The 24,915-nt window shown below is 64.1% G+C and overlaps 2 protein-coding genes across 2 annotated transcripts; one reads left to right on the top strand and one right to left on the bottom strand.

Moving 5' to 3' along the window:
* The first annotated feature begins 3,843 nt into the window (after nucleotides 1–3,843).
* MRPL45 (mitochondrial ribosomal protein L45) lies at nucleotides 3,844–9,036 on the top strand. The gene is made up of 8 exons (XM_067312152.1): nucleotides 3,844–3,923; nucleotides 4,846–5,041; nucleotides 5,543–5,660; nucleotides 6,068–6,166; nucleotides 6,774–6,822; nucleotides 6,973–7,122; nucleotides 7,194–7,367; nucleotides 8,313–9,036. Exons 1-8 carry the CDS (start codon nucleotides 3,879–3,881, stop codon nucleotides 8,370–8,372), a joined length of 891 nt encoding a protein of 296 aa, XP_067168253.1. The 5' UTR covers nucleotides 3,844–3,878; the 3' UTR covers nucleotides 8,373–9,036.
* Nucleotides 9,037–12,480: 3,444 nt separating this feature from the next.
* On the bottom strand, nucleotides 12,481–23,400 carry GPR179 (G protein-coupled receptor 179). The gene is made up of 12 exons (XM_067311787.1): nucleotides 22,532–23,400; nucleotides 21,898–22,006; nucleotides 20,556–20,680; nucleotides 20,250–20,418; nucleotides 20,070–20,138; nucleotides 19,197–19,306; nucleotides 18,814–19,052; nucleotides 18,218–18,356; nucleotides 17,674–17,779; nucleotides 17,289–17,435; nucleotides 13,567–16,968; nucleotides 12,481–13,446 (listed from the first exon to the last, which is right to left on the bottom strand). The coding sequence occupies exons 1-12, from the start codon at nucleotides 23,398–23,400 to the stop codon at nucleotides 12,511–12,513; spliced, it is 6,420 nt and encodes a 2,139-aa protein (XP_067167888.1). The 3' UTR covers nucleotides 12,481–12,510.
* Between the last annotated feature and the right edge of the window lie 1,515 nt (nucleotides 23,401–24,915).

The following is a 24,915-nucleotide window of genomic DNA, read 5'->3' as shown; positions in this document are numbered from 1 at the left end:
CGCCGCTTCTCTGCGGCTGCAGCCGCGGGAAAAAGCCTCTCCCGGCCCCGGGAAGTGCCGTGGGCGGGCGGGCCGGGCGCTCTGGAGTAGCAGCCTCTCGATTTATTCCTGGTTATGTCAGTTTTGTGACTCCCGAGATGCTGCGCGAGGATGGCAGGCGCCGGGCAAACGGCCTGCCCGCTGCTTGCACCGACTTCCAGCTCTGCCGAGGCGGCCGGAGGCGGCCGGAGGAGGCCAGAGGGCTCGGAGGCCGGCACGGCTGCAGCCCGCAGGCTCCGGGGCAGCCCCAGGCGCCGATGCCGCCGCTCAGTGCTGGGGAGAAACCTGCCGGGGGAGAAAGTCCCTTTTCCTCCCGCCTTTCCTTGTAAATGCCCCAGCCCAGCATGTGGCCGCGGCAGTTTCCAGTGGTGTTTTCCCACAGCGCTTTCCCGTGGTGCTTTCCCACGGCGTTTTCCCGCGGCAGAGCGGCCCGTGGGAACTCGGTTCCACTCCATGGGCAGAGGGATCCCGGGAGAGCAGGATCGAGCCCGCGGGAGCCAGTGGGGGCTCAGCCCGTTTGGCACACGACTCCCTGCATCCCTTCCGTGGCGGCCGGTCCGCGCTGCTCGATGCCAGATGCTGCTGCTGGCGAGGAGCGAGGGAGCCTCCGCGGGGCCCGGCGGGGACGGCCGCCTCCTCCGTCCGCGCTCTCCTGACCGGACCGGGCTCTGCCGCGGCTGCAGCCGGCCAAGCGCCGCCCGGGGAGGCCGGGCGCGAGCCAGGCTCTGCAAGGAGCCCAGCGCCTCTGCCGCCGCCGGCCGCTGCCCGTGCACCGTTTTAATTAGGGAAACAAGGGGAGGGAAAAAAAAGAAAGATCCTGCAGAGGCTTTTCTTGTCTTTTCTTTTCTCTCGTGCCTGAGTTTTTGCCGTTCCTGCCGAGAGCGGGAGCAGCCGGCAGGCACCAGCTAATCCGGCTGCATGAGCTGGGGACAACGGCTTAGGGCAGGAATCTCTGGCATCCGGGAGTGCGGGGACGGGGCGCCGGGGGCCACGCGGCAGCTCCGGGGCCTCTCGCTCCGCGGCCGTCACCAGCCTTTGAAACAGGGGCTCTGCGGAGGCGCCTTGCGCCGGTTCACCCTCCCCGTCTGCTGCGGTCGCTCCATGCGCAGGTTTGCCCCGGGATCCCTCCTCTCCCGGGGGGACCAGGGTGGATGGCACAGGCCCCTCCGTGCCGGGCAGCGACGGAGCTGAGCGCGGCCAAGCCCTGCCGGGAGCCTCCCAGCCGGCTCGGCATTCCCAGACTCCTCCGGCAGCAGGCACAAGACGCAAGAGCCCCGGGCGGTAAAACCGGTCGGCAGCTCAGAGTGGATCACGGGGCAGCTCTGCAGCCTGCCAAGCCGGCCGGGCCGGCAAAGCCCCGAGGATGCTGATGCAATTCCCACCACCCCGCTCTCGGGAATGCCGCTGCCGCCGGGGACGCCTCGGCACGCGGGCCGTCCCCCGCGCTGGGCTCGCTCCGCTCCCGCCGGCGCAGATAACAGCGCGGCCGGGGTCAACGGTCCCGGGCGCAGCAGAGCCCCGTCACTACTCATTAACCAGCGGCCCCGGGAGAAACGCTTCCTCGTAGCCGAGAGCAGCAGTGCCCAAGGCGAACGCGGCGCCCGCTGCCCCGGCGCCGCTTCGCCTCCGCAGACCTGGGTGCTGCCACGGCCTTTGGGTCTTCGGGACGGACCAGGGCCGCGTCCCGCAGCTGCGGGTGGTGGGTGGATAAGTGCGGAGCGTGGCGATCCCGGGGGATCCGTGCGACGCCGGTGCCTGGGGCTCCCGGGGGATGCGGCGTGCTGAAACGCGGGTTTGTGCTTTTGCACCAAGGCCCGGCCGGCGGCCGCCCCCGGCGCTGCTGCCGTCCAAAACACAACGCCCCAAGCGCGAGGCAGCCGGCGAAGTGCAAAGCACCCAGAGAGCAGGGCAGGGCCGAGCGGCTGGGGGCTCCGCAGGTCCCGGGGGGTGGAAGCGGGTCCGGCCCCTCCAACACCGCTCACTGCAGCCGGGGCTCGGGGCGCAGCGTGCTCCAGCCCGGCTGCTTCCTCGGAGGCGCTCGCCCCTCGCACGCAGCCTCCGGAGCACGGTGCGCACGTGCGACGCGAGGGGGCTGCGAGCTCCCAACGCCGCTGCAGCGCACAGCTCAGCCCCCCCGGCTCCGACTTGCAGCCGTGCCAACCATTGCAACAGCCGGCCGGGAACGCCGCCGTGCCGCAGCCTGCGATTGGGTTTTTCTCCTTCCTCCCATCCCTCCTCCCCCTCCCCGCCGTCCCTGATTGCTTTCTCTCTTCCTAAGTGGATAATCAGCCATGAAGAATTCCTCCTTGCAGCCTCGCGGCAGCTGCCCGGGCGTGAGCTGCGGTGGCGGCGGCAGCTCAGCGACTCCTTTGCAGCAGCTCCCGTCCTCGGAGCGAGGCGGCCGCGGGCCGTGGAGCCAGGACGTGGCGCGACCTCGCGGGCTGCGGGGGGGCTGCCCCGGCTCCCTGCGCTGATGCTGCAAGGCAGCGGCGCGGGCAGGATTAGCGGGGACGGGCTTGGCAGCGGCTCTGCGCACCGACTTGGCCGGGAGCGTTTGGGGCTCCCGGGGGAGTCGCTGCAGCCGGGAGAGGGGATGGAGGGAGACTAGAAACGTCGCGGCTCCGCTCCCGGCGAGGAGGAGCCGGCGAGGCAATGCCACCCCTGTTTTGGGGCTGGTTCCCCAGGGATGGTGCATCGGCATGGAGAAATGGCAGCATGCAGGTGCCCTGGGCAGCTTGGGGTGCCACGGACGTCCTCCCTGGCACCGTGCAGGGGGAGAGCGGGATGGTGCACATGTGCATGCAAGGGGGGCACCCTCCTTGCACGGCCCAGGCAGGAGGCAGCGCAGCCGCGGGGGTGGAGATGGCTCCGCTGCAGCCTGACACAGACCTCCTGCTCGCGCAGCCAGCGCCCTGGTGTGGCTGAGACCCAGCACTCGTCACTGCAGGCATGACTCCGCCCCACGGCAGTGCCACCCAGCCCCCAGGGAAGCCTCCGGGAGCTGGAGGAGGACGGAAGCCCCAAGCAGGCCCCGAGGCCTGGCTGGGCCGGGGCTGCCGCGCGTGCACAGCAGCGCGATGTGGTGTTGCTCTCTGGTGGCTGATCCAGCGCAGGGCGTGAAAGGCGCTGCAAGGGCAAGGCTCTGCGCCAGGCCAGCCCTCCGAGGGGACGTGGAGGGATGGATAGGACACAGGGGAGGGATGGGACATGGGGGGGTCACAGAGGGGCATTGGACTGGGTGGGGGTCCTCCACCTCCTTGCATAGTGCATTCGGGGGTCCCTCACCTATTGCACATTGTACCCCCTCGCAGAGTGCCTTGGGGGTGTCCTTCACCTATTGCACATTGCACCCCATGCACGACGCATTGGAGGGGTTCCCTGCCTATTGCACATTGCACCAGGGGGTCCTGCACCCCACGCACGGCGCACTGGGGGGGGGGCTCCCCCCTATTGCACATTGCACCAGGGGGTCCTGCACCCCATGCACGGCGCATTGGGGGGGGGCTCCCCCATTGCACATTGCACCAGGGGGTCCTGCACCCCATGCACGGCGCATTGGGGGGGGGAGGCTCCCCCCTATTGCACATTGCACCCCCTTGCACGCAGCCCCGCGGCGCCGCAGCCCCGCCCGCGCGGGGGAGGCGCGCGCCCCGCGGCCCGGGGGCGGGGCCCGGCGCCTCGCGCTCGGGGGCGGGGCCTCCTCCCCCCCACCCCCACCCCGCGCAGCCGATGGAATTTTCCACTCGCCGCCGCGGCGCGGGCTCCCCGCTGGCCCCGCCCCCTCCCCGCGTGCGCGGCCCCGGCCCCGCCCCCGCCCCGGCGGGCCGCGCGGCGCGAAGATGGCGGCGGGCCTGGGCCGCCTGGGCCTGCTGGTCTGCCGGCAGGTGGGCGCGGGACGGGGCGCCGCTGGGAGCGGCCTGGGCGGTAGCGTGAGGGGCTGTGGAGAGCTGCTGAGGGCTACGGGGTGGGGGAATTTGGGGGCATGCTGAGGGGCTATGGGGCGAGGGGTTATGGGGCGAGGGGTGTGGGGGGATGCTATGGGGCTGTGGGGAGCTGCTGAGGAGCTGTGGGGTGAGGGGGTATGGGGTGAAGGGTGTGGGGAGCTGCTGAGGAGCTGTGGGGTGAGGGGCTATGGGGTGAGGGCTGTGGGGAGCTGCTGAGGGACTGCAGGGTAAGGGGCTATGGGGTGAAGGGTGTGGGGAGCTGCTGAGGGGCTATGGGGTGAGGGGTGTGGGGAGATGCTATCGGGCTGTGGGATGAGGAGCTGTGGGGTGAGGGGCTATGGGGAACTGCTGCTGAGGGGCTGTGGGGTGAGGGGCTATGGGGTATGGGGCTGTGGGGCGAGGGGCTGTGGGGAGGGCCATGGGACAAGGAGGGCTGTGAAATGAGGGTCTGTAGCGAGGCTGACAGCAGTAAGAGGCAATGGGGGGGGCTGAGGAGCTATGGGGTAAGGGAGGGGGCGGCCTGGCAGGGTGAGTGTTGGATGGGGCTGAGGAGCTACAGAGCTGGGGGGCGTGAGGGGCTGCGGGGCTGGAGAGCTGCTGAGAAGAGATGCTGGGGGTTGCGGGGTGGGACACAGAGAGAGGGTGAGAGCTGGGAGAGGGGAGCCGTGCTGGGGGGCAGACACTGGGCTCCAGTGCAGTTCCAGCAGGCAGGAAATAATGAGAATTGGTCTCCAAGCACGCTCCTGCTCAGCCTGCCCAAGCCTGGTGTTGGGGGTATTTTCAGCAGGGGCTCTGCTCTGCCTTTTGTAGATGCGAAGGGATGTTGGGCGAACTCCGTGACTTTGTTATTTCTCTTCCTTAGAATGTGGAATCCTTACTCCGTCCTGCCAGAGCGGCTCCGACCTGTCTTCTTGTCCCCGTGAGAACAAAGCGGAGGTTCTCTGTCCCCAACTGGAACAGAGAACAGTCCCTTGAAGAGAAGGAGAAGAAACTCAGAGCTTTAAGGGCTGTAGCTCCTGAGGAACATGTGGAACGGACCTTCTATTTGGCCTGCACAGGTGATAGAAAACTTGCTTTGGTCACTTCTCAAGGGCAGAACTAATGCAAGGTAGAAGCATGGAGCTATTAGCCAAAGCAGCGTGACTTTGTTGACAGCCCGTCTGTCTGCAATGGGCTGACTTATTCACTCTGCCGCCTGGTGAGGGATAACAGCTGCCCTGCTTTACCCCAGAAATGTGTCAGACTGTTGGCTCCTTTGTACCTAGGAAGCAGGAATAGCAAGGGAGGTCATGTTGCCTCCTGCTGACTGTGTCTTATTCTCATCTCCTGGGACTGTACAGAAGAGAAGGAGAGCGTACAGTTTAACCCAGCTTATCAGTATTGACAGGTGCCTGCTATCAGTTGTCTTTGTGCTTGTATTTCATCTTACAAACATTTTCAAGGAGGATTCCTGGTTCTCCAGCCCTCAGCAGCCAGGGTGTTGTCTGTTTGTTGCTTTCGAAATGTAGCCTTTTGCCATTTTTGAGTCTCTTCCTGACCTTTCTTTTCCTCTCATACAGCTGCTATTATTGACCCGTACGTCCCTCCTGAAGGTGATGCCCGCTTGACTTCTCTGTCTAAAGAGGGGCTGAAGCAAAAGGTGGAGAAGTTCAAGCAGAGTGCCGTCTCCCAGTTAGCGTATGTACTCTCCTTTTAATTAGTCAATGGCACTTCTGGAGCAGAAGTTATGCTCAGTTCGGTCTTGTAGACCGTGCCTTTGTTTTCTACCTGGTTCTTTATTGCTGCTGTTGTATCGCTTAATTGGGAGTCTCTGGTATGAAAATGAATGCAAGGCATCCGTCCTCGTGTGAATGGTTGCAACACGCACTGGCTTCTGTGGTTTTGGGGGGATTGCAGACTGCACTTGCAATATGTTTGTCTTATGAATACCTAGAGATTATGTCTTTGTGAGGCGTCTCCAATTCACAGTTGCTTCCTGGTAAAAGCTGGGCTTGAGCTTTGTAAGATTATTGTCATAATCTGAAACATGTGAGGATCTTCCAAATAGTTCTCTGCTTGCTGTAGAGTTTTTCTTGTCTTTTCAGTCTGCGGAAGTTAAAAGATCACGATCCAAATTTCAGCACTAAAACCTTCCCAGAGAAGGCACAAGAGATATTCACTGAAGCTCACAATTGCCTGGCAAAGTAAGACCCATTCTCTGACTGATGTGGTTATGTGCCTGTTGGGTTTTTTTTTGTACTTCTAATCCTTATACCCTGTCTCTGACTTTATCTTATCCTGCTGTCTCCTCCCCGAAGAGGAGATAGTGTTAGAGATTTGGTTAGTACCTTCTTGCTTTTGATAATGAAAGGCGGGATATGAAAAATTCATCTTGACCTGACTTGTAAAGGAGATGAGCTTTTGCACCCTCAGTATTATCAGCAGAAGAGTGGGTGGTTGGTGCTGTTCCAAATCGTGCTGTAGGGAACTGTTTGGATCTGCAGTGTTGCTCCACTGACTTGCTCCACTTTCCAGTAATAGAACAGATTTCAAAACTGCATCTTGGTTACAATTCCAAACATCAATAAAACATTTAGATCATAACTGGCTTCCCAAGGATGTTGTCATGTCTTTCCCTGAAGTCTTGTCAACCTTTTTGCATTTGTTCTTTTTTTGCTCTGAGATCACAGCTGAGAATTTAGCTTTTTCTGTTTTGCCAATGGATTGTGTACCTTCTGGAGAAGGAGGACTTTATGAGTAAGCCTCTTTCCGATATGTGTATTTGAGTAACTGGGTGTGTTTCTCTTGCAGTTTTAACAAGCAGAAACTTCACTCCTTGGTGACAGAGCGCTGCTACTCGGTAAATATTTACCCGGATGTTAGTGTACAGTGGGGAGGCAATGCACAAGTCTGAGAAATAGCTAATGAATAAATGCTTCATTTTAGACAGTAGTTTGCTTGTCATTCAATGCACCCTCTAAGTTACTGCTGTTTTATTTTTTCTTTATAGGAAATGGTCCGTGGGAACAGGTATAAGACCATCCGGTGGAGTTTTGTAGAGTCACTGGAACCTCCAAGAGTGGTTCATGTTCGATGTGACAGCATGGTGAATCGAGGCAACCTGTATGGCCAGGTGACGGTGCGGATGCACACTCGACAGGTACGTGCCCTTGTGCCCCTTGTGACTCCAACCTGCCACCAGCCTGACACGATTCTTGATTCTGTTTGCAGACTTTGGCGATCTATGACCGGTTTGGGCGTTTGATGTATGGTGGGGAGCAGGTGCCCAAGGACGTTTTGGAGTATGTCGTATTTGAGAGGCACTTGGTCAACCCGTACGGCACGTGGAGGATGCACGGCAAGATCGTTCCAGAGTGGGCTCCGCCGAAGGATCCCATTGTCAAGGTAATGCCGCCAGGAGTGGGCGCCAGCTCTGCTGGCTTGTGCACTGTGTCTGTGAAACAAAGGTCCCTAGTTAATTCTGGACAAAAACAAAGCTGTGCTTCCTGTAATGGGATGGTGGTGGCTTCATCTGCAAGGAGCCCTATTTGTTAACGTGGGGTTATCAGCCCCTAGTGGCTTTCACCTTGGCCATTGTATGTTATAAGTGCCAGGCACTAGACTGAGTCCCAGGAGGTCTTTGCCAGTTGTGTGCTTCTGTTCTAGTTATGAGCAGTAGCTTTTCTGCTGCTTCTGGAGGTTTTATGCCTGGATGCAGCTGTGTTTTGCTCCATCCAGCTGCTGGATATTGCCCAGAGGCTTCTGTAGTGACTGGGAAAGCCTGGCATAGGTAACTTAGAGCTGTTAGTGCCATGCAAAAGAGATGTCTCTGTGGCTTGTGAGACATGGGTTCTTCTCTGAACTACACAGCAGGTTGGATTTTAAGCTGGCTGATTTTCTTCCCCTGCCTAATTTGCAGGGGCAACCAGGGACTTCACCAAAGTCTGTAGGGTGGTTGAGGTTGTTATTTGGAAAATGTGGAATATGCTTGTTATCCTAAACCAGGAAGATGTAATAAAAGCCTGAGGTTATTTGACATGTATATGATAATTTCTGGGGTTACTGCTCCCTGTGCATAGTCTGGCAAATTGGTGCAGGTGTTCTGTTTTCCTGTGTTACTAAAAACAGGTCCTAGAGAGGAAGGAGGTGAGAACTATAGTATTGGTACCAGGGATGTCATCCCGTTCCTCCCCCATGCTGCTACCATCTGGTCATCTTCCTGTGCAAGGCCTTTGCATTGCCAGAACCCCCTGCTCACCCTTTCTCAAGCTCTATAACGCATGAAAATTTCCTGATAGAGCAGCTCAGAGCTGTTCTGTGTCATGCTAATTCCATTTCTTGCTTTTTCAGACGGTGATGATTCCTGGCCCAACCTTGAATCCCTCACAAGAGTTTGAAGAAATCAAATAGGAAATTTCAGAGCCTGTACAGACACAATGGTACAAACAACCCTGGGGGGAAGAAGCAGAGTATGTTTGTGGGGGTAGCATGTTGGACATAGCTGTGCTTTTCCAGTGGACAGATCAACAAGCAAAGTGTCTTTGGGAATGAACTCTCGCCACTAAGAAGTTGCCTTTGCAGCAGTGAGAGGGGCTTGGGAGGGGGATTCAAATGAGCTCCGAGAAGAGCTTTACTCTGGTCAAGTAGACTCAGTGTGCTGCATCATAAACCCCTGTGGGTTTCTGTGAAGACCAGAAATCTGTTCTCTTCAGGACTGCTCTCTAGGCAAACCTCTGCGCTGAATTTGCATCATGAGAGCCATTGGCAGCAGAAGGGGTCTAAACAAGGGATATTTGGCACTTTCATGGGAAGTGCCATAGACCTGATGGGCTTTCATTAAAATTTGCAGCAGTGGATATTGGTGCTTTCTTTTCTGATCCTCTTTCTCTGCCTGTACACTGATTCCCAAGTTTTTTTAACAGAAAACAGGGAAGAGCAGCAAGCATACTTTCAGTCAAATTCTCCTGAGTGGGTACTGCAATTGGACTGTTGCTGAATGGGTGTTTGTTAAAGGCTAGCTTCCAAAGGGGCTGTAGCACAGCACTGATAATTTAATAAAATTATTGACTCCTAAGGTCTATGATTGTGTCAATTAATGTCTGCTTGAAAGGCAGCATTTCTCATAGGTGAGGGGGTTTGGTGTATTTGTTGCAGATGCTCATGAATTCACTAATGGGATGTTGCTAGTGAGTGGCTGGCACCATCCTGTGGACATGATGACATTCACATCAGGTTCCCTGGTTTTGCAGGCTGTATGAGTCCAGAAAGCATTTACCCAGAGGCTACCTTTTTCCATGGCTGGGGCTAAGCCAGTGCACTCTGCTAATCTATTCCTGCTCTGATTTGCTCAGATAAGCTCAATTTACTTCTATTTACAGAGCAAATATTTACCAGTTATCAAATAGCAAAGCATTGCCTTTTTCAACCTGGTCTTTCTTAACTGTTTTCCAAAGCTAGTTAAGTGCATTATTTTTCTTCCTTGCAAGAGATTTTACAGATCATGCAATAAGACTTATGGCTCCTTATACTTGCAGAGTTGTTCAGTGTTTCTTGTGAATGATGTTCTTTTGAAAGGGCAAAATACCATCTTTATGCTCTGTTAGAAGAGGAACCAGCAGTGGAATCCCTTTCATCTTTTTGGAAACCAGAGGGGTGTCACAACCTGTATGCCTTTCCTGAAAGAACCTTCTATACTGAGCCTTCTGCCTACGCTTCATTCATGTGCTGGAGCACTGGATCTCTTTTCACGTCCAGGATATGTGAGCTGGACTAGGACCTTAAATAAATTAGCGGTAGCTGCCTGGTTTGAATCTGATGTGACTAAGGCTGCATACGAGCAGGTATGGATGTGACTCTGGAACCAAGATCTATAAAACATAAACAAGGTTCTTCTGGCCCTTAATGAAAAGGGCATGCTTTCTGATGGAGCGGCAGGGTTTCTGGGAGAATGACCTTTCCTTTAAGTCTAGCAGCACGTAGCTCCCCATCTCCTTTGCCAGTATTCAAATCTCTGCAACTAAACCACTTTTATTCCTGGTGTTCCTTTACAGCCTTACAGCTTTGTGTTGTTCTATTGTACCTCTTCCTTAGACGTATTTGGTATCTTACCCGCACCCCATAGATCAGCCAGTAAGTGTGCACACTGTAGGTAATACTCTTTATTCTCTGTATGTACACTTTCTTACACAAGTGGATGGTCTTGCTTGACATTCGGCGCTGAAGAAGATCACAGACAGCACGCTACAGCAACGCTACTTTCTAAGGACAGGAGAAGTAAATGACGGAAGGACGACAGGACAAGCTCTGAGTCCCAGTCTTGTGCAGAGATCAGGGATAGAACTGAAATATTCACTTCTGCTGTCTGTTTTTTTTTTATGCCCATGAAGCCTACTGCTTGCCTGGTTGTTTTTTTTTATGGTGAGGAAAACTGTTCTGTAGCTCTGTCCTGAGGCCAAGGTGCTGCTCTCTGCTTGTAGCGCTCCATCTCCAGCCATACCACACTGGAGAGCAGGAAATACATTCACCCCTTTTAGAAGAGCTGGGACAGGGGAAGAGCACCCTGTGGGCGCGTGGGCTGGAGCAGCTGCAAACCCAGAGCCCCGTGTGCTGCTCTGGGGAGCATGGTGCCTCTGTGGTCTCACATCTGCCCTGTGTTACGGGAATCTGTTTGCATCTCTGCCCCAGAAGGAATGGGTGCTGTGAATACAGAAAGCAGTTGAAACGTGGGACGATAAAAGCATTGAGCACTTCCACAGATGGGCTGTAAAAGTGAAGGCTTGCTGGTGCTAGTGTAAATGCGGATGGAACAAACTGTCTCCTGTGATATAGGAAGGTGAGCTCTGGGCATGATTGCACAGGTGCTGAACACGCACGCACACGTGTGAAGATGTAACCAGTAAGGACAAGGTGCTTTGAAAAGTTAGTGGCGTTGTTAGTTAAGACAGACACCTTCACAGCTGAGTTGCTGCAGTTAGAAGTGTAGCAGTGCTGCGAAGTTAGTCAGAGATGAGGTTGGTACTGGGAATGCCGACCTCAGCCTTCCTGAAGGGAGACGTTTCTAAAAGCAGAGCAGGGAATGACCCACGTGTTAGTTTATTCCCCCGGGATGAACGATACGCAGAGGCTGCTGGGACCAGAGATGGTGGCGGGAATCGCCAAATCGCAGCGTTCAAGCACTGAGCTGGCGTTGTCGGACCAAAACAGAGCAGAAAGGTTTGATTCGCACGCGTGAAAGCGCTGTGGCTGGCTCGGCGACTTCAGAGGGCACTTAAAATTGAACGTCTTTGAGTCAGGGAAGCAAAAACCTGTCGTGGGGCTGACTGGGAACAGCGGCTTTGTATCCCAAGCTTCGGAACCTGACCAGTCCTGGCTGCGATTACAGAAATCATCCTGGTTTAAAATGCAGGTGAGAGCAGTGCTGGGTGAGACCAGTGGGGCTGCAGGAATGTGGAAAGCCGGTTTCCTCCCTTGCCAATCGCACTGTTGCTGCCCTGGTTTGACTCTCCCCTGGTTTCACTCGGCTTGTGATGGAGAACGCGACGCCCGAGCCTCCGAGCCTCCGGCTGGCTGTGGCTGCCCGCTCCCATCGGCTCTATATCGCCAGCCAGAACCGACAGTCGTGCCGCCTCCGTATTCCCTAACTGGTTGCCAGCATGAGTTTTTCTCTCTGCATCCTCTTCCCTCAGCTGCCTACATCAGTGGCTCTTTGAGGAAAAGAAGCGAAATTTTGTGGCGTGTTTTGGTCCCGTAAGGAACGACTACCACAAGGAGGCAGAACAGCGGCAAACGGGAGCGAGACCGAAGTGCCTTCGCGTCCAGGGTGGAGGGTGTAGGCGCAGCCTGTAGCCAGGAGCGGGAGGTAAGGTGGGCAGCTTGGGAAACACGAGGAATTTCTATGCAAGCGGAGCAGGCAGTGCTAAGAATAACGTTAGGTGGTGGCATTTGGGCGTAAGGCGTCTTAGCCTCGGTTAGCTGCGGCCAGCTGTCCTGCTCGGGGCGGAATTGCATCCCCGGGGATCAGCTAGCGCAGCACAGCTACAGACGTCGCTGCTGGGGACTGCGAATTTCAGGGCGCTGGACAAGCCGCGCTTCCTCGTGCCAGCGGCACCAACCGCCCCACGCGGCTCCTTTCCTTCGGCGCCGTTTGGCTGCTTGTGGGCGAGGGGTTTTAGCCAGCAAGTTACGGCTCTGCACCCGACGTGCCGGTGGAAGCGAGAGAGGCCGGCGGCGTGGGCGGTTTAACGCAGGTGCCCCGACTTGGGCGAAGAGGGCTCCGCGCTGGGCCGGGGTTGACGCGTCCCCGGTGGCATTTGCAGGCTGCTGCTGCTCGGCTCGAGTTCTTCGAAGGCGGGAAGCGTTAATGCTCCCCTCACCGCGCTGGTCCCCAGGGAGCTGCTGGAGCCTGGCCGGAGCCGCCGGGAGGCAAAGCTGGCGGCCCTGCCCCAGCCAGGGCCGCGCGGAGGGGCAGCAGGCTGCGCCGGGAGCCAAAGCAGCCTTTGGCTCAGGACCTTCCCTCCACGTTCGCGTGAGCCATGTCCAGCCGAGGGAGCTACTCGTGGTCCCAGGGGCAGACGTCCGGGCTGGTCCGGGTCGCGCCGCCGCCTCCGTCCCCACGGCTCTCCCCGGCTCTGCCCTGCCCGCGGAGGGTCGGCGTGGGCTCCGCGCTCTCCGCCTCCCACGGACACACTGCGGAGGGTTTGCTGGTTTCTGGAATGGGCTTGACGGGGACTGGGAGAGCCCCTTCCGCTTCCCAGGGACAAACGTCGGCTACGGCGGTGTCGCGGCTGCTGCTCGCCGGCTGCGGGAACGGGGCTGCCCCGGCGCCGCCGCCTTGGCCCGGGTCCCGCGGGGGCTGGACGCCCGGCAGGACACGGCACAGCGGCTTGTGCTCAGCCTTGCCCGCAGCTCTGCCCGCAGGATTTCCCAGCGGGGCCGTCGGAGACGCGGCGCCCGCTCCTGCCGCCGGCTTTCCGGCCTCGGCGGGGGGTGCTCGCGCTGCTCCCCGTGGGTGCACCTCTGGTTTAACGCTTTCCTTCTGCACGGCTTCGGGCTCTGCCGCTTCCCAGGGGCAAATGTCAGACTTCCTGCTCTCCGTGCTCTCGGACTTCTTGGACGGGCTGTTCCCCATTCCGCTTTTTAGGGAGGGCTCCTCCGCGCCCGGGCTCTCCCAAGGGCAGACGGATTCCCGCTGGCTGCTCCCAAACTCCGCCTGGGCAAAGGTGCCCGCAGGGTGCCCGGAGCCCGCTGCCCTCGTCCCGCTGGGAATCACCCGGCCTGGTTCATCCGGTGGGACACCCGTCCCTTCCCAGGGGCAGATGTCACTTCCAACGCCAGCCTCGGCACCCGCCGCTTCCCACGGGCAGACGTCTGCCCGCCGGCTGTCCGTGCCCTCCGGTTTCCTTGAGGGCGCTTTGGGCAGACCCGGGCTCCCGGCGTGGGGTTTCACGGCCGGCTCCTCCGTGTCCGGGCTCTCCCAAGGACAGACCTCCGCCTTTATGTTCCCCGCAAGCTCCGATTTCCTGGAAGCGGCTTTCAGCTGCTCCGTGCTTTCCGCGCTGTCCCCGGCGGAGGAGCCCTCCGTGCCCCCGCTCTCCCAGGGGCAGACGGACTCGCGCTCCCTGCTTGCTTTCTCCTTCTTCCTAGCCGCGCTGCCTCCAGCCTCTTTGAGAAGACTTTGATTTGGGCTCGGGCTTTTGCTCCCTGCGGACAGACCGTCCTCGGCCGCTCTCAGCGTCTCTCCCGCCGACGGAGGCGCAGCCACGTCCCAGGGGCAGATTTCTGCCTTGCTGCCGCCTTCGCGCTCCTGCGTCTCCCACGGACAGACCTCGGCCTTTCGGCTCTCCACGCTCCGGGATGTCCTCGAGGGCGATTTGGGCCAACCTGGGCTCCTGGCATGGGGTTTCGCGGCCGGATCCTCCGTGTCCGGGCTCTCCCAGGGGCAGACGGCCTCTCGCTCGCTGCTCCCCTTCTCCGGGGACTTCGCCGGGCCGGCTAACGCCGCCGGATGCGTGATGCGCTTGTGGGCAGGCTCCTTCTCCTTCTCTTTGCCCTTCTTTCCCTCTTTCTCCGGCAGGGCCTCGCTCGCCTCCCAGGGGCAGATTTCCGCCTTGCGGCTGGTGTCCGGCTCCTCCGCTTCCCAGGGACAGACCTCCGCCTTCGCGCCCTGCCGTTCCCTGCGCTCCGCTTTCAGCCTCTCCAGGCTCCTCTTGACGAGCTTGGCGAGGGCGACCTCGGCGCCGGCGCCTTCCCGCGGGCACGCGGACGACTCCGGCCGACCGCCACCCTTCTCCGCCAGCTTCGCTTTGGTAGCTTCAACCCCTCTCGATCCCGGGAGGTTTTCCCCCTCGGAAGCGCCCTGCCTCGGCTTCTCCCTATCCGCGGGGGTGGCGGGCGCTCCCCGAGGGCAGGTCTCTGCTTCAGCGGGAGGAGGCTCCTCCTCAGCCTCCCAGGGGCAGACGTCGGCCTTTCCGCTCCCCGCGCCGCCCGCCGCTCTCCTCGGAGGCGTTTGGGGCAGGCTCCCCTTCTGCACGGCTTCGGGGGGGTCGCTCGCGCCCCTCGGACCGGCTCCGCGCGCGGAGACGCCTTTCTTCGCCCGGGAAGCTTCGCTTTCGTCGCCTTGTAGTTTTGCGGCGTCGGATAAGGCTGCGCTCGCTTCCCAAGGGCAAATCTCCGCTTTATCCCAGGGACACGCCAAAGCCTTCGCGCTCCCTGTGCCCTCCGGGCTCCTCGCAGTCGCTTGCGGCAGCTCGGGGCTTTTGGGAGCCGCTTTAGGAGCGGCTGCCTCGACGCCGGCGCTGGCCCAAGGACGGGCGGCCGCCGGGTGGCTGCTCCCGCTCTGCTGCGCTCTCAGCAAACCCACCGATTTCGGCCAGATGATCTTGGCCCATTTGGAAAGCCTGGTCCGCTCTTGCTCCAGCCTCTCTCTCTCCGGCTCAACCTCACCCGCCTCCCAGGGGCAGATCTCGGCTTTGGCGCTCTCGCCGCTCCCCGCTTTGCTCGCGGTCGCTCCGAGCGGGTCCGCGCTGGCGCTGTGTTTCGCCCGTGCACCCTCCACATCCAGGCTCTCCCAGGGGCAGACGGTCTCCCTCCACGTCACCCCGGCGGGCTTTGGAGGCACCTTTTCCCCGGCGTCCCGTGGACGTGGCGTTTGCAGCGCCTCCCCGCCGGAGGCCTGATCCCAGTCCCGGCCCGGCTTCCCCGTCTCGGGCAGACCTCTGCTTTCCTCCCCGGGGCAGATTTCTACCTTAACGCTGGAATCTGCCTCGGCTTCCCAAGGACGGAGCTCTGCCTTCCAGCTCGCGGTGCGCTCTGCTTTCCCCGCCGGCTTCCTGGGGCTCCTGCTCCTTGCCGGGATTCCCCAGGGGTCCGGGCTCTCCCTGGGACACACAGGCTCGTGCAGCTCCGCAGGGCTTGTCCCTCCCGGCGGGACCCCTCCGTCCTCCCAGGCTGCGATTGCCTCCTGCCTTAATAAGGGTCCTTTTCCTGGCGGAGCCCCCAGGGCTTCCCTGGGACGAACCTCAGCAGCCTCCACTTTCGGCGCAGAGGCGTCGCACGGGTCGGGGCCGGTGGCTCCGCAGGGCTGTTCTGCTGCTTTCCGGCTGCAAACGGAGGCTGGGACAGCGCACGGCCGCGGGGATTCGCCCTCGGCTGTCCGTGGGGCACCGCCGGTGCTGTCCTGGGCAGAGCTGGGCTCCCCCACCACATTCCTGCGGGCGTCCCCTGTGCGTTCCCATGCCGGGCTGCTGCCAGCCGAGGCCACGCTCCGTGCCGCGGTGCCGGCGCTGCTGTCGTGCCGGTCGGCTCCTTCCCGCAGGCTGATGGTGGCCTGCTTGCCGCCCACCGTGGCATCATGGCCGGGGCCCCCCGGGGGCCTCTCCCCGCCGCTGCCTCCATCTCCTCCTCCTCCCTCGCCCTCCTTCTCCCCTTTCCAGCTGCGTCTTCCTCGGGAGCGGCCGAAGCCTTGGAGGGAGAATCCGAGGCTCCTGATGGAGGCTCTCTGGGCGGGCGTCCCGAGGCCGGGGGTGGATGCGCCGCCGGGCGTTCCCAAACCCGCCGCGCCGGCGGCTCTTTGCTCCCCGCTCGAGGTCTCCTCCCGGCGCGGCTCCCAGGGACGGAGCTCGGCGGGGGCGGCCGGCGCCGGGGGGTCTGCGGGGGGCACTGCTCCCCCCCAGCCGTCCCCGCCGGGCGCCAGGCTCTGGTGCCGCGCGGGGGGCGCCGGCCGGGTCCTCCGCACCGCCACGCGCACCCGCCCCGGCCGCTGCGCCCCGTCCGCGCTGGCGCTCTTGACGGGCGCGTAGGTGACGTGCCTCCGTGCCCGGTCCCGGCACGGGGAGCCTGCAGCAGCCCCACCAGAGCCGGCGGGAACCTCGGTGCCGTGGGGCTTCCCGGGGGCTCCGCGGCCCCGGGGGGCGCCCGGTCGCTCGTCCCACGCCGGCTCGGACAGCTTTTCCCGCGTGGCCAGGAGCAGCGCCTCGTCCCTGGAGCCGGCGACGAAGCTGAGCGACTTCTGCAGCGGCGGCGCCACCGGCCGCAGCAGCTGCTTGTCCGCCGTCAGGTCGTGGGCGCTGGCCGACTTGCAGACGAGCGGGGCGGCCTCCAGCGACTCGCTGTCGGACGGCTCCGGAGCCTTCGCCGCCGCCGCCGCCGTCTTCCTCGCCGGGGAGGCGGGTGGCACGGGCAGCCGCGCGTGCTGCTCCTCGGTGCTGCGCGACTTGCGCAGGGACACGGCGCGGCGCCGCCAGCTCCCCTCCCGCAGCCGCAGGCTGCCGCTGCCGGCCTCGGCCAGGCGCCGCTTGCCGGGGCGGCCGCGGGCAGGTGGCGAGGCGCCGTCCCCCTCGTGCCGGCCGCCCCGGCGAGCCGCGGCCTCGGGCAGCTCGGCGATGCGGCGCAGGATGGAGCGGCCCAGGCCGCGGCGGGAGCTGCGCTTCTTCGGCAGGTGCGGGTTGCTGGCTGCCATCCGCCGCGTCTTGTGCGCCTCCAGCTGCGCGTAGAGCTTCTTCAGCTCGTCCTGCGCGCCGCGGGGCCGGGGCGAAGGGCGCCGAGAGAGGAGACACGTACAGCTGCACCGAACGGCGCCTCGGCCCTGCACAGCCCCGTCTCCGCCGCGGGAGCCGGGCACCGGCTTTTTCCCACGCCCTGCGCGGCGCCCGGCTCTCCGGCATCTCCCCGTGGCCAGCGCGGCCGTGGTCCACCCCGCGCCCCCAGCTCCCCGCTGCCCCCGTCTCCCACCCCGCCTGGTTCACAGCAGGGGAAAGAGGCAAAAAGCAGCTCCCGCCCCACGCGGGGCTGCAGAGCTGGTGTCAGAGGAAGGTCCCGAGCGCCACCCACCCGGATGTCATCGGGGTCCAGGCTGTGCTCGCTCCAGGCGGAGGCGATGCTGCTGTTCAGGTAGGAGCCCGAGCGCCTCATGTCCAGCTCGTCCTCGTAGACCTCGGCCGCGATCTCCTCGCGCAGCGGCGACCCGGCGTGCAGGAACTGGGGGCGGAGAGGGGCCGGCTCGCCGCGGGCACCGGCAGCACCCCAGCACCGCTTCTCCGAGCCCCTCCCGCGTGCAGAAACCGTTCGAACAAATGGGTGGAGGGGAAAAAAAAATCCCACCCAGCACTTTTAAACACAAAGAGCTGCCCTTGGCTTTGAAGGTCTCCGAGGGGCAGATCGCGGGGGGCCGGGGAGCATCTCCCCGCGCCGGTCGCACTCCTGCCGCCCACGATACCTTGGGGATGAAGAGCAGCGCCAGCGTCGCGGTGATGGTGCCGTGGGTGTGCGCGAAGAAGAGCAGCAGGGTCCAGTCGGGGTGCAGGGAGGGGACCAGGACGAACCTGCAAGGGGCGAGGGCGGGCAGCGCGGGTGCCACCGTGTCCACCCGCGCCGCCAGCACTGAGGGGCTCGCGGGGGCCCTGGGGGTGCCGGGATGGGGAGCACCGCGGGGAGCCCGCCAGGCGCAGGGATGCGCTGCGGGGGCTCCGTATCGGCGGGGACAGGGATCCCTATGCCTGCAGAAAGCGGGGAGAGGGTATTCCTCGTGCCGTGCAAGCGCTGGGGCTCCCGGGAGCTGGCACAGCTGGGCGGCGGAGAGGCAGCCCACGGGCCTGGCTGCTTTGGAGCAAATTCAACGTTTCCCTTGTGTCTGACCCGCCCTGGGGACGGGGATGCGAATCCCGCAGGGGATGCAGGCAATAGCCCCCGGGAGCGGCTCAGGACCCCGGAGCACGGCTCCCGCTCGGTGCCCCGGAGCGGCTCGGCAGCCCGCGCCTCACCTGGCCAGGTGGAAGGCGGCCGAGACGAGGAGCTCGTTGTGCAGCGCGATGCCCAGGTAGCGGGGCTCGTGGAAGGCCGAGGGCACGGAGCGCGTGGCCAAGCACAGGGAGCTGCCCCACAGCAGGAAGAGCATCTCGGCTGTGGAGAGAGCCGGGGGGGGGGGAGCGGTGCTGAGCACCCGGCCCCGTCTCCCTGCCGTGAGCTCCCTTTCCCGCGCCGCCCCGCTGCCTTCGGGGACCCCCCTGCTGCCGGCTGCGGCGAGCCCAGCGCGTATTCACCCCCCGTTTTGGGGTGCCGTGGTCCTGCCGCTCCGGAGCCGGCCCCAGCGCAAGGCAGAGCCGGGAGCATCCTCCAGCACAGCCTCCCCGGGAGGAGCCTGGTGCCACCGGGATGCTTTACCTTGCTCCGGGATGGCTCTAGGGGGAGAGGAGGAGGCTCCTGAGCCCCAACCCCGCCTGGGCGCTGCAGGCAAGTTAAACCACCAAGCAAACAACACCCCGTGTCCCCTTTTGTGGGATGGGAGCTGCGGCCGAGGGGTGCTGGAAGGCGGGAGGTGCTGCCCGGGAAGGACCGCGGCGGCCGAGCCGGCGCTCACCGATCACCATCATGTAGTCCCAGCGGTCGTGGCCGCAGAGGTAGAACTGGAGGCCGCGGGCGGTCTGGGAGCGGATCACCAGCGGGACGTTCCTGTCGACGTTCTCCAGCATCCCGATGGTCCAGGCCACCAGGAACCACAGCACCAGGAGCAGGATCAGCCCCAGCATCTTCAGCACCCGCCCGCTGCTCATGTAGGGCACCCGCTGGGCCGTGCGGGACAGGAACACCTTCAGCACCCTGCAAGGCACGCGGGGGGTGAGCCCGACACCCCGCGCCGTCCCCGTGCTCCCGGAGCCCTCAGCCACCCGCTCCGTGTGGATGCAGCCTGGCTTCGGGTGCGGGCAGGTCCCCGGCTCCGGCGCTGCCTCCGCTCCCGCTCACCTGTACAGCTTGAGGGTGATGGTGCCGTAGACGATGGCGAAGCCCAGCATACGCACCCAGCGCAGGACGATGCAGCGGAAAATGCTCGGCTTGAAGTACAGGATAAACACCTGGGAAGGCAGGAGAGCGGGGTCGGCGCGTGCACGGGGCGCTGCCAGCCTCGGCCGTCGGGGTTTGGGGCTTTTGGCACCGTTGTGCCCTGCTGGTGACGTGCGCGGGGGCTGCCGGACATTGCCGGATGCTTTATGGCCCTCGGATGCTGCTGGGGGTGGAGGAAGGGCTGGTGCAGACAGAGCCAAGCCGGGGGGCAGGTGCACGGGAAAAAGCGGATGCAGGTGCCGACACGGTCCTGCCCTGTCTTGCTGCAAGACCTGGAAACCAATTACTTTTGGGAAAGACTCTCTCGCTCTCACTTTCCCCCTTGTCCTATGGCAGATGCTGCAGATCTTGCAGGAGGGAGAGAGGATTTAGAGAGGGATTAATTCCAACAGCCAGCAGGAGAAAAGGGATTTGGGCTGTGGAGAGGGTTGATAGCGTGGTCACCGGAGGCCGAGCCAGCGCAATTATCTATTAGACCGAGTTGTCCCCGTGCCCGGTTTGACGGCAGGTTTCTGCCCTGGCAGAAGGAGGTGGGTTTGGGCTCTGCAGATCGGCCCAGCCGCTGCGCCCGGCACAGCTCCCCCCATCCCGCGGCATCTCGGCGTCCTGGTGCCCGGCAGGCAGGGGCTGCAGTCAGGATTCCCGCCGGGATAACAGGGCCGAAAGGTGGCCGGGGAGGTCAGTGGACAAGGCTGCAAATGCTTTTAACGCCCCAGGACTCCCTGAGGGTCGGGCAAGGGGTGTTTTCCGCCCCGGCACCGGCTGGATACTCACGGGGAAGTAGAGGAGGAGGGATCCGAAGAGGATGGTCTCCAGGAGGATAACTCCCGACGCCCGGATCCGCTGTGGGAAGAGGGAAACGGGCAGGTGAGGGCAGGCGGGGAGCCCAAAGCGGCACCCGACGGGGCCGGAGCATCGTCCGGTGGCGCACGGCCGGCCGTCCCGGCGCCTTGCCTTGCTCTTTCGGAAGTGGTAGGAGACGAGCATGCTGAGGAAGACGGCGAGCATGCAGGCAGCCTGGCAGGAGAGGACGGCCGCCCGCAGCGCCCGGTGCTCCTCGACGAGGCAGGGCGCGTCGTCCGCGCACGTGGCGCAGCCCGGCCGGCAGGGCCGACACGCCAGCACGCCCGGCCGGGCGCCTGCGGACAGAGCGCGCCGCCGCCGCCGCCGCTTAGGGGCTCGCCCGGCCCCGCGCCCCCCCCGTCTCGCACCCGCTGCGGGACGGCGGCGCTTTCTGCCCTGCCTTGCAAAGCGGGGCGCCGCGGGGACCCGGGGGACCCACCTGCCCCGGCGCCGCTGGCCGCTCCGCCGGCCCCGTAAAAGCCCGGCTTGCACCGGCACACGTAGCTCCCGAGGACGAAGCCGCGGCTCTCCTGGGGGACGCACTGCAGGAGACAGGTCAGGGTGAGGTGGGCACCCTGGGGTGCTGCGCTGGCCCCCGGCCCCCCCGGCCCCCCGCCGGCGCCAGCCCCCGCCCCGCGCCGTCCTCCCCCTCGGCGGCGCCTGCAAAGCAGCGGTTAAACATTTAAGAATTAAAAGCAAAAGCCTGGCCCTCAAATCCCTCCCTAAAACCTAAATGGACGCCTAATGCAGCAAAGCGCACTAATCCTGCCGAGTGGGCTGCGCCGTGACGGCAGCGGCGGGGTGCAGCAGCCGCCGCGCTAATCCCCGGCACCGAAACGGGGCGGGAAAGGGGAGGAAGGGGGGAGCCGCCACCGCCGCCGCCGGGCTGCTGGGGAGCGGCACGGCCCCGGCACCATGAGCGCAGAGCGGGAACGCTGCAGGACGGCCGGGCACGTCGGGGGGCTCCACTCCGATGGGCCTGGCTGGGAATCTTTCCGGGTGCTGTTATTTTCTGGAAAGATGCCTGGAGCGTGTTAGGGTGTGCAATCCTGTCCTTCTGGTGGGAATTACCTGCAGGGGATTGGAAGGAAAAGTTTCAGAAAGGGAAACTCTGAGGTTTCTCCTTTGCTTGGGAAGGGGATTTTGCCGGTGTTTGCCACGGCGCGGAGCAGCATTAACCCCACCAACGCCGCAAAGAGCCCCGAGCCCAGCTCCGCAGCTCCAAGGAAACCCTCTAACGAAAGGCACGGAGACGGCGCCTCGCCGGCGTTCACCAGCCCGGCGGAGAGGCCGGGCAGAGGCCGCGAGCAGACCCGCTCATCAGCCGAGCTTCTCCCAGCGCCTGCCGAAAACGCAGTTTAACGCGTTATTAAAGCGAAGGAGCCCAAAGAGGGGGGGGAGAGACACTGGCTCCGCTTGCATGCCGGGTCCCCGGAGCCGCCACCGGCGAGCCCAGGCTCTGCTCCGCGTCTGCCCGGCCGCGGTCCCGAGGGGGCGCGCGGGGAGGCTTCTCCCCCCGGCTTGCAGCCCCCGGAGCCACCGCGGCCAGGTCGCACGCTGCCACCCACAGCAGGGGCAGGAAGATTTGCACGATAAACCCCGCGGGCCGCGGCGCCGCGAGCAGCTGCACGAAGCAGATGGATCGGCCGGAGAGAGGATCACGCTTAGCCGCGCGGGAGGGATGCGCGGCGGGAGCGAGGCGCCGGAGCCGCCCCGTGCCCCGGCTCCCGCTTTGCTCCGGGGCGGTGTGCACGGATACCTGTGTGCTGTTGAGGTCGCAGCGGTGCGTGTCGGCAAACCAGCCCGGGCCGCTGGCGCACGGGTCCAGCTGCACGTCCTGCAGCTTGACGTCCAGCCGCACGATGCCCCTGCGCGGAGGGTCCCGCTCAGCGCCGGGGGACGCCGGGGCCCCGCGCCGCCCTCCCCGCCACCCCGGGGCCGGGGGCCGCTGCTTGCACCATGTCCCCGCCGCCGCCGTGTCAGGGAAGCGGCAGCGAACGAGTGCAGCGCCAGAGGGGTCCTGGGGACTGCGGCTCGGGGATGTCCCTGCGCGGGTCCCGGCGCATCGTGCCTCCTGAGCCTGGCTGCGCGGCAGGAGAGCGCCCGGGGTCGACCCCTCGCACGGCAGCGGGGTGCTGGGGTTCGGTCCCGGTGCCCCCTCCAGGTGCTGCAACAGGGTGCCTGCAGGGTCCCGAGAAACGGGGGCTTTGGGGCAAAATCTAGCCCGCTCCCCGCCCCGTGCTGGGGATGCAGCAGCAGCTGGACCCCAGCGCCCAGGAGGGGACCCCAGCCCGGCTCCCACAGCCCCGGCGCAGCCGCGATTGCCCCTCTGGCACGTGCATGGAGCAACCCCTGCCCAAACCGCCCCGGTGCCCCCGCCAGCCGCCCCTTACTTGAATTCGGGGCTGAGGTCCGGCTTGAGCCCGTAGAAGGAGGAGGAGAGCGTGACCATCCAGGCGGGCAGGAACTTGCCGTCCCGGCACTCGAGGAACGGCGGGGACCACCGCACCTGGCCCGCGTCGCCCACGTAGCCGTCGCCCCGGCTCCACTTGGGGGTCTCCAGGCTGCGGAGGTCGTTGCGGAGGAGCCGCTTCCGGAGGGAAAGGAGCCGCTGGGACTCGAGGGTGTCGAACCACCGGTCGTCCCCGCTGAGGTTGCCGCGGCCGGTGCCGGAGGTGGCGGCGGCGGAGAGGTCCTGCAGCAGGATCTCGGGGCTCTCCTGGGTGGCCTGCAGCATCAGCCGGGGTTTGGAGGCCAGCGGGTGGGCGTCGAAGGCCAGCACGGCCCGGTAGACGCGGGGGTCGCCGGCCACGAGGCTGCGCACCAGCGCGTGGTACCACTCGGCATCCTCGGCCAGGCTGGCCTCGCGGATGTCGCTCGCCTGCAGCAGCATGTTGAGGAAGTTGGCGGCGTGCGCCAGGCTCTCGGCGGCCGCCCGCAGCGCGGCGCGCAGGGAAGCCGGGGGTCCCCCCCCGCCACCGCCACCGCTGCCCCCCGTCCCCACCGCGAACCGCCGGCTGCAGTTGGCCCGGGCGAGCCGCGTCGCGTCGCCCGAGCGCAGGAAAGCCAGCGCCGCCGCCGAGCCCTCGGGGTCGGGCTCTGGCGTGGGCGCCTGGGGCTCCGGTGACGCCGGGAGCCACTCGCGCCCTGGGGGGCTTCTGGCTTTGGGGGCCAGTGGCCGGGGCCGCGGGGAGCTGCCGCCGCCGCCGCGAAGCAGCGCCACGTGCAAGCAGCAGAGCAGCGGCCACAGCCAGAGCCCCATGGCCGGGAGAGGGGTGCGGGCAGCCCCGCGCCCCCCCGGGAGCCGCCGCGGGGCCGGAGCGGGCGGCCGGCGCCCTTAGGGTTGGACGAGCATCCTCCGCGTGTCGCCCCGGCTCTGCCGGGCTCCGGCTCTGCCTCCTGTTTTCCTGCTTTCCCGGTGCCGGCGCAGACGTCACTGGCTCCGGAGCGCTGCCCGCCCCGCTGCCCGCCTCCCGCTGATGCCGCGGCTGTGCGATCCCGATCCCGGCAGACGGCCCTCCGCGGCGCCCGCCGAGCCCCCCGGCAGCAGGAGCCCCCCGGCTCCGGTGGGGCCGGCCGTGATGCAAGCGCATCCTGATGGGACGCCATGGCAACGGGGCCGGGAATTTTCTCGCGGCAGCCCCCCCTCCCGCGTGGCCCCCTCTGCTCGCCCGCGGCCGGGATGAGGCTGGATAAGGTCACCCACCGCCGGCTCCCCGTTAACTCCTGCCGCGCCGCCCGGTCAAGGGAGAGGGGATCAGCAAGGGGGAGCGGGGCCGGGGCAGCTGCGCAGCCCCCGAGCAAGGTCTGGGTCCCACCCATGGCTCCTGCCTGCAGAGGGGGAAACTGAGGCACGGGGGGGGGGGGGGGCTGCTCAGCCGCCTGCAAGCAATGGTCACTTCCCCCTGCACGAGCCTGCGGGCGGAGGGGAGGAAGAGCTGGTCCTCATCCTCTCTCCTTCAGCCGTGTGTGTGTGCTGGGGCCGCGAGGTTGCTCTCAGCACCTGCAAGAGCTGTGCGAGAGCTGTGTGAAGAGCTGTCTAACGGCTGTGCGAGAGCCGTGCAAATGCCATGCAATAGGCATGGAAGAGCTGTGCAAGAGCTGTGCAGGGGCTGTGCAAGAGCCGTGCAAATGCCGTGCAATAGGCGTGCAAGAGCTGCGCAGGAGCCATGCAAGAGCTGCGCAGGAGCCGTGCAAGAGCCATGCAATAGGCGTGCAAGAGCTGTGCAAGAGCTGTGCAAATGCCGTGCAATAGGTGCGCAAGAGTCGTGCAAGAGCTGTGCAAGAGCCGTGCAAAAGCCATGCAAGGGCTGTGCAAGGCTGGCAGTGTCGTGGTGCCGGGTGCCCGTGCCTCAGTTTCCCCACCTGCAGGGCAGCCTGGTGGGGGCAGCCCTCGCGATGTGGGTGGGGGGCGGCGGTTCGAGGGGGACGTGCCCCACTCCGGAAAGACCCCGGTGCCCTGCCACCACCGCCACTGCCCCCAGCCTGCCCGGGGGGGGGGCCGCGTCCCCCCTCGTGTCCCCCCACTCCGGCGCGGGGGCCCCTCATTAGCGGCGAGGGGGAGCTGGGGGGGGGCACCACGTGGAAGGGGCGCGCCAGTGGGCGGGGCTTAGCCAGCTGGAGGCGTGACCTCCGTATGGGGGCGTGGCTTTAGCGCAAAGGGCGTGGCTAGGGTGGGGGCGTGTCCTGGGCCGGCGGCGGAAGTGGGGGGGCGTGGCGGCGCGCGCGCGGCCGTCGCCGCTGAGGACGGAGCCGCGGCGGCGGCGGCCGGTGTGAG

This window comes from Apteryx mantelli, chromosome 28 (assembly GCF_036417845.1).
Source record: "Apteryx mantelli isolate bAptMan1 chromosome 28, bAptMan1.hap1, whole genome shotgun sequence".
NCBI lineage: Eukaryota > Metazoa > Chordata > Aves > Apterygiformes > Apterygidae > Apteryx > Apteryx mantelli.
Note: the sequence above shows the minus strand (reverse complement) of the source record. Positions and strands in the feature narration are given on the sequence as shown.

What these genes read in the sequence shown, in the direction of transcription:
- MRPL45 (XM_067312152.1), top strand. Translation starts at nt 3,879, where the DNA reads ATGGCGGCGGGCCTGGGCCGCCTGGGCCTGCTGGTCTGCCGGCAG. An exon ending in GCCTGCTGGTCTGCCGGCAG is followed by an intron (nt 3,924 to 4,845) that starts GTGGGCGCGGGA and finishes TCTCTTCCTTAG; the next exon opens with AATGTGGAATCCTTACTCCG. An exon ending in CGAAGGATCCCATTGTCAAG is followed by an intron (nt 7,368 to 8,312) that starts GTAATGCCGCCA and finishes TTGCTTTTTCAG; the next exon opens with ACGGTGATGATTCCTGGCCC.
- GPR179 (XM_067311787.1), bottom strand. Translation starts at nt 23,400, where the DNA reads ATGGGGCTCTGGCTGTGGCCGCTGCTCTGCTGCTTGCACGTGGCGCTG. An exon ending in GGGTCCCCCGGGTCCCCGCG is followed by an intron (nt 20,419 to 20,555) that starts GCGCCCCGCTTT and finishes CCGGCCGGGCGT; the next exon opens with GCTGGCGTGTCGGCCCTGCC. An exon ending in ATCACCCTCAAGCTGTACAG is followed by an intron (nt 19,053 to 19,196) that starts GTGAGCGGGAGC and finishes CGTGCCTTGCAG; the next exon opens with GGTGCTGAAGGTGTTCCTGT.